This window comes from Chelon labrosus (genome assembly GCF_963514085.1).
Source record: "Chelon labrosus genome assembly, chromosome: 12".
Classification (NCBI taxonomy): domain Eukaryota; kingdom Metazoa; phylum Chordata; class Actinopteri; order Mugiliformes; family Mugilidae; genus Chelon; species Chelon labrosus.
Genome location: NC_140345.1, coordinates 28312507 through 28320547, shown reverse-complemented (window position 1 = coordinate 28320547; position 8041 = coordinate 28312507). Strand labels below are relative to the sequence as shown.

The 8041-nt window shown below is 39.8% G+C and overlaps 1 protein-coding gene across 1 annotated transcript; it reads left to right on the top strand.

Moving 5' to 3' along the window:
• Positions 1–4799: 4799 nt before the first annotated feature.
• LOC311496956 (uncharacterized protein) lies at positions 4800–6644 on the top strand. Its single transcript, XM_084557020.1, has 4 exons — positions 4800–4894; positions 5021–5248; positions 5572–5694; positions 6159–6644. Exons 1-4 carry the CDS (start codon positions 4856–4858, stop codon positions 6222–6224), a joined length of 456 nt encoding a protein of 151 aa, XP_084413146.1. The 5' UTR covers positions 4800–4855; the 3' UTR covers positions 6225–6644.
• Positions 6645–8041: the final 1397 nt, after the last annotated feature.

Sequence of the window (8041 nt, the reverse complement as noted above, 5' to 3'; positions counted from 1 at the left end):
TTCAAGAAGAAATATTCATGTTACAGAAAGGCAGAAATGTGAAGAGGAGTAGTCATTTGTCAAAACTTGATCCAAAGATTCAAGATGGAGTAATAAGAGTTGGTGGCCGTATCTGTGCATCAGCAATGCCAGAGTATGCAAAGCACCCAGCCATAATCCCAAAGAACTCACATGTCACAACATTGATTTTGCAAGATATTCATGAAAAGATTGGACACTGTGGGAGGAACCATATGCTTTCACAACTGCGTCAGAAATATTGGATTCCCTCAGCAAACTCAATGGTGAGAAAGTTTCTGTCAAGATGTGTAACCTGCAGAAAAGTCAGCGGCAAAGCACAAGAGCAGAAAATGGCAGATCTGCCTGAAGACAGACTCTTACCTGACAAACCACCTTTTACAAATGTCGGCATTGACTACTTTGGGCCAGTTGATGTTAAGCAAGGCCGTTGCACAGTGAAAAGATATGGTGTACTGTTTACCTGCCTTACTACTCGAGCAGTCCACATAGAAGTTTCACATACACTGGACACTGACTCCTGCCTGAATGCAATACGTCGCTTCATATGCAGAAGAGGACAAGTGTCCATCATATGTTCAGACAATGGAAAAAACTTTGTTGGTGCTGAGCGTGAATTGCGTGAAGCCATTGAGCAGTGGAACCAATCAAGGATTGAAGATGCTCTTATGCAAAAGGGAATCCAGTGGATCTTTAATCCACCTGCAGGATCTCACTTTGGAGGAGTTTGGGAACGACAGATAAGATCTGTTCGTAAGATCCTGAAGTCTGTGCTGAAGGAGCAAGCAGTCAATGACGAATGTTTACAGACAGTTCTTTGTGAAGTGGAGTCGATTTTAAATGACAGACCACTGACCACATCAACAGATGATCTCTCAGACCTTGAAGCATTGACTCCTAACCACTTGCTTTTGATGAAGAAACAGCCCATCCTGCCACCGGGATTATTTAACAAGGAGGATTCATATCCACGCAGAAGATGGAAGCAGGTACAATACCTTGCTGACTTGTTCTGGAAGCGATGGGTGCGTGAATATTTGCCTCTGCTCCAACAACGTCAAAAATGGACTCGGATCAAGAAGAACCTGACGACTGGAGATATTGTCATGGTGATGGACTAGTCAGCACCACGGGGCTCGTGGGTGTTGGGGAGAGTTGTTCAGGTCATTCCTGATTCAAAAGGACTTGTACGGCGTGTGTTGATCAAGACAAAAACTAACATTCTAGAAAGACCTGTTGACAAGCTGTGTCTTATTTGTGAGACAGACACCTGAACATTAATATTTATGATAAAGACAGTGATAGTATTTCTGTTTGCATTTACTAACGGTACTTGTTCACACGTAATTGACAATTTTAGTTAATAGTTAACATTGAAACATATATTTGGCTCTATTTATTGTTTAAGTAATTGTCAGTCTGCTTGCCTTCCAATTAGGGGCCGGAAATGTAAGAGCCAAATCAAGTGAAAATGTTGTTTTCAGAAGTTTGCATAATATCAATTAACATTTGAATTAAGATCTAATTTGATTATGATAGTTTATCGTTTAATATGAATTTTTGTAGAAGTCTGATGCCTGGTGACGTACGCTGCTGTTCTTAGTGATTATACAGGTGTGCGCTTTTGATTATTCAGGTGTGCGCTTTTGATTACTCAGACAGTGTGAGCAGTTTTGGATGAAAACAGCTTTTTACCGTGTCCAAGCCTTATAGAATGAATGCAACTTGTACTACGGACCCTTTATGTTGGATTAAATTCAAGAACGCACCACAATCGTGTTCCAGTGAATTATTTCTTCTTTGGGTTGGATACGAGTCAGAAACCGCCTGCTGCGAACACTGAAGGAAGTGGCTTTATAATGGAACGCAAACTAAAAACAAAAATTTTGCCATTACACATACAAAGCTTTAAAATTCCACTGGCACTGATGAGTTGATGGAGATGTGTCAATTCAATCAAGTATTGGAGCTGAGGACAGTATTAAAGTGACTATTTCTTTTGTATCCTACTTTATAGCATTTATTCCTATAAATTAGTAGAATATAATAAACACTTTTCCATTTTTATTACAAAAAAGATTCGTTTTAATTTATTCATTTTCATTTTTACCCCACAAAGAAAACACATACGCAAAAATACTGTTTCAATGCATGTGTTCAGCTTCATTTTCCAACTTTAAGGCCAGATTAGAGTCCATGTGTTTCCACTCAGTATAATCAGACTGTCCATTTCTCCTCACCCTCCTAAATCTTTAAACCATATCTCTCTCTCTAAACTCTCCAGACTATATAAACGCTATCCAAACTCTGAACTGACCGCAACTCTCCATCAAAGAGTCTATATTGCTGTCAAACATCACGGCAAAGTCCGAACCACTTCCTGAAACAGTCACGTGGTACAGCCGGGCAGCGAGGCTTCGGACGTCATTATTTTTGGCTCCTCCCCTAAATCATCCAAGCCTCCATACCTGCTTCGCGGAAACGCCCCCTCCATGACTCGACACGCGCTTGGAAGCCTCGGCACGTCTCGTAACGTCACTAAATTTTAAATAATTTGACAAGTAAGTATATATTTTTTATATTTTTAAAGGGTTTCACTCTGTTTGTAGCGCTACCGAATTAAATTAAATAATCACAGGTTTGTTCGTGAATCAGTGATGTGTGCGTTCAAACTCACTGGAAGACACTTTAACTATTTTGGGAGCTAAACGGTGAATGTTTGACATGTTTAAAGAGAGCGAGACATTTAGATTAACATATAAAAGTAAAGATCTATGATGTCGCTAAATTTCTTCGCTGTCAGCTGCTCAGTGCTGCCTCTAGTGGCTTTAAATGACACCGCAACAACACTTATGTCGAATAATATTTTAATACTGTCGCATTTAACAAGTAACGATACAAGCTGCTTCAGATATTAAAAATATTATTAATATTATTTATGTTAAAGTCATTTAAAATGTTAAGAATGAAATATCCTCGAGACGTTTTTGTGATGTAGCTTCCGGCCAGCGGGGGCAGCACTGAGCTCACTGCTGCGGTGTGAGTGTGAGAGCAGGCAGAGAGCGAAGAAGACGGTGTTTATAACTTTAAAAGCTAAAGTAAACACTTTAAATACAACAGTCCTGCGTTAATGATGAGCTCCTTGGCCGCTGTAATGTTGAGTTGTTGTCAGAAAGGTGGTAATTGATGACCATGTTGGAGGATTTAGTTTGTGGTGCTGTTAGGATTTCCTTGCGGGGATTTTGGAACAAGAATAGAATAGAATAGAGTTAATTTGCCGCTTGCACAGGTACATTTGAATTATTGTGAATTTCCCATAGTCAAGCTTACTGAATTATTATTATTATTGTTATTATTTATTTATTTATTTTAAGAAAGCAGTCATAGATAATAAAAACAAATACTAAAAAATACAAAAGTTTGAAAGTGCACTTACAGGCACAGAATTATATTTATATTCAGTATATTTAATATGTACAAAATGTGACTAATATTGGCACAAAATCAGTATCAGACGTGGTCTTGGGGTCAAATCATGGAGGATGTGTAGTGTGAACAGAGTTGCCCATATTACACATAAGCTCTGGAGTCTCTCTCAGTACGTTTAAGACAATAGCACAAGTTATTTATTTATTTATTTATTTATTTATCTCCACCCTGATGTTAGCTGCACACTTGCACATCAGTTGCACAGGACGTGTGTTAATGTGAGGTCAGAACAGGCCTTTAGCTACCAGTGATAATGAATGAATTCTACTATAACAGTCCTGCTCTAAATTCTCCTTCATGACTTGTTCTAATGTCCAGTTGTTATCAGGTTGGATGTAGATTGTGGTGCTGTAAAAACTAAACTGGGTTGAATTAAAACACTAAAGTGTATCTGCTGTTTAGCCACGCCCACTGACTACAATGCCACAATAACAGGAACAAACGAACCTGAATACCAGATCCTTCATGGAGAGAAGATTTAGAGCAGGACTATTATATTAGAATGTCTTCACTACTGTACCTAATGAACTGGCATGTGAGTGTATTTCTGCTTCTTTACACTTGCCAATCGGTGGCTTGTGAAGTGTAGACGCTAAATAAAAGGATCTTATTCGACATCCTGCACATTCACACGAGCAAACACATCCCTCATCATTTGGAAAGAGATTTACAAGCTGTCTGATCTCTTTCAGCCTCCAGCAGGAGCAGGCAGGATGTCTGTGAGCATGAGCAAGGCTGATGGGGTCACTGTGTTCACTCTGACCTCTGACCCCCAAAGTCCTTGGCCTCCTCTGTGCCAGATCCTCAAGAGCCTTTGCTACAGCCCAGTGTGCTGCTTGGTGTCTCCTCAGCTGAGGAGGATCCAGGGAATGTCTCAGTCAGTGCTGGGGGTGAGTTACAACCTTCAGTGCTTCAGGTCACACGTCTTTGTTTTAGAACATAGTTTTTACACGGTCACAGTCCTGTAACTGTCTCAGAGCTTCGTTCTTTTATTATGGACAATTTCTTGAAAACACTTGTTGTTCCTCTTGTGCTTCCTCTTTCACAGGCTCTGCAGATTATGGTTGGGTTGCTCAATATTGGCTTTGGAGTCCTCCTCAGCTGCACCCGAGCTTCATTTGAACTTTGGTTCTTTGGATATCCTTATTGGCTCGGAGCCTTGGTAAGAGAGCTGATGCTGGATTAGATTACTTTTTCCTTATTTTTAAAATAAAGTTTCTCTTGTGTTGTAACCAACAATAAACCTGTTTACTCATAAGCCTCTGCAGTGTTTGTGTGAAATCATGGATCTTAAATGATATATTAATATCTTTATCTTTTATTTTTGTAGTTCATTCTCTTTGGCATCATGTGCATTGTGTCTGAGAAGTACCCCAGTCCATGTCTGGTGAGTAATTATGGCAACTCTACAGGTAATGTTGCAGGGAGTTCCTAAAATGAATACCAGCAGTTAGCTCTGCAGAGACTTATTTATTCCCTGACTGTAAATAAATTGACAAGTCTTGTGTTTTAGGTGGTGACCAGCGTGATTCTGAATCTGGTAGGAGTCGCCTTTGCCATCACAGGCATTGTGTTCTACTGCATTGAACTGGGAGATACATATGTGTGGTGGGATTGCGGGAATAATAATCGTAATTATCATAATTATGATTCCTGGGGCCGTCGCTCTACAACACCGAGCCCGTCTGCTGAGGAGCAGCTCATGATTCAGAAATGTGAGGAGGGAAGAGAGATGGTTAAGGTAAGTGTGCAAGTTATTTTACAGATATTGTTTTTAGAAATCCACGATCACCGTCTCCAGAGCTGCCTAGTAAGATGCGTTAGTCTGAGCTGATATTTGTAGATTGTTTTGGGGAGACTCTGTTCAGGAGCAGCTAACCAGTATGGTAGGCTTCATGGAATATTATTAATGTTTATGACTGGATCTAAGAAGTGGAACTAGGCTGGAGACAAAAATAATGTTTGCAGTGGCAGATGGATTTGTTCTGATCTTTATTAAACCTCTATCAAAGACAAATATGTTCACGTACTTTAAAGGAAACTCTGCTGTTTGTGTCCCGTCAGATGCTCCTGAGAAGCATCAAAGGCGTGCTGATCGTGTTGTCGGTCCTGGAGCTCTGTGTCGTCATCAGCGCCACCGTGTTGGGGATCAAGTCTCTGAGACGCAGAGGGAAGGAACAGAGCCAGGTAGAATCAGAATACCTTATTAATCCTTCAAGGAACGAGTCAAATACAAATAGAATAAGAAGTAATATATAAAATAAGATGTAAGATGCATATAAACCAAATATTTCACAAGTATTCCCAATGTGACAGAGGTAAATGGTTACAAACAGATTATAAAAGAGTGTTAAGAGTGACCAACACTCAGTGGGAGGAGTTATAAAGTCTGATAGCAACAGACATGAGCTCCTGTGGTGTTCTGTGGCTCATGTCAGTAGGAAGAGTTCACTGGCCACCACAGACTCAAAGAACATCCTCAACATTATCCAGCAGACATTGAAGGACCTCAGTCTCCTCAGAAAGTAGAGTCGACTCTGGTCCTTCCTGTAGAGTAGCCTCAGTGTTCTTCAACCAGTCCAGTTTATGTAGTCGTGTGTTATTTTATTGTGATATTTACTTTCCAAATGTTCTGTTTTTTTCTCTTTCAGAGCGCTCATGACCCAGAGCTGTGCAAACCACTGCTGGAGGAAGACCCCACTCAACCCACAGCCTAAATGTCTTTAACCCTGCAGGTTTATACCACTGACTCTGCGTAGATTCACAGAGTATAGTCTCCAACCTCTGGCTCTTATTTTCTACACTCATTTCAGTCTCTTTTTAACTGTGTCCAGTCATCGTCTGCAGAGCTCCTTGTGTTTAAGAAGGAGCTTCATGGATGTGTGTGGCATTCTGTTTTTGTTATTTTAGGATCTTGAGCTGAGCTTAAAAACTTGAATAAAGGCATCAACACTATTGACTGTTGCATATCTCATTACTGCTTATATTTCCATATCATACGAAGCTTTAAAATTCCACTGGCACAAATGAGTTGATGGAGATGTGTCAATTCAATCAAGTACTGGAGCTGAGGACAGTATTAAAGTGTGTGTTCATGACTATTTGTTTTGTATCCTACTTTATAGCATTTATTCCTATAAATTAGTAGAATATAATAAACACTTTTCCATTTTTATTACAAAAAAGATTCGTTTTAATTTATTCATTTTCATTTTTACCCCACAAAGAAAACACATACGCAAAAATACTGTTTCAATGCATGTGTTCAGCTTCATTTTCCAACTTTAAGGCCAGATTAGAGTCCATGTGTTTCCACTCAGTATAATCAGACTGTCCATTTCTCCTCACCCTCCTAAATCTTTAAACCATATCTCTCTCTCTAAACTCTCCAGACTATATAAACGCTATCCAAACTCTGAACTGACCGCAACTCTCCATCAAAGAGTCTATATTGCTGTCAAACATCACGGCAAAGTCCGAACCACTTCCTGAAACAGTCACGTGGTACAGCCGGGCAGCGAGGCTTCGGACGTCATTATTTTTGGCTCCTCCCCTAAATCATCCAAGCCTCCATACCTGCTTCGCGGAAACGCCCCCTCCATGACTCGACACGCGCTTGGAAGCCTCGGCACGTCTCGTAACGTCACTAAATTTTAAATAATTTGACAAGTAAGTATATATTTTTTATATTTTTAAAGGTTTCACTCTGTTTGTAACGCTACCGAATTAAATTAAATAATCACAGGTTTGTTCGTGAATCAGTGATGTGTGCGTTCAAACTCACTGGAAGACACTTTAACTATTTTGGGAGATTAACGGTGAATGTTTGACATGTTTAAAGAGAGCGAGACATTTAGATTAACATATAAAAGTAAAGATCTATGATAGCGCTAAGTTTCTTCGCTGTCAGCTGCTCAGTGCTGCCTCTAGTGGCTTTAAATGACACCGCAACAACACTTATGTCGAATAATATTTTAATACTGTCGCATTTAACAAAAAACGATACAAGCTGCTTCAGATATTAAAAATATTATTAATATTATTTATGTTAAACCCATTTTAAATGTTAAGAATGAAATATCCTCGAGACGTTTTTGTGATGTAGCTTCCGGCCAGCGGGGGCAGCACTGAGCTCACTGCTGCGGTGTGAGTGTGAGAGCAGGCAGAGAGCGAAGAAGACGATGTTTAGTGTTTATAGCTTTAAAAGCGAAAGTAAACACTTTAAATACAACAGTCCTGCGTTAATGATGAGCTCCTTGGCCGCTGTAATATTGAGTTGTTGTCAGAAAGGTGGTAATTGATGACCATGTTGGAGGATTTAGTTTGTGGTGCTGTTAGGATTTCCTTGCGGGGATTTTGGAACAAGAATAGAATAGAAACTTCAAGATAGATATCATCTGAACTGGAACCAGGATGCAATGAAATATTTGGGTGTACTGTTTCCTAAAGACATTTCTACATTAGCAAGGATCAACTATGACCCCCTCCTTACCAGAATAAAACAGGATATACAAAGATGGAACTCCAACCCCTT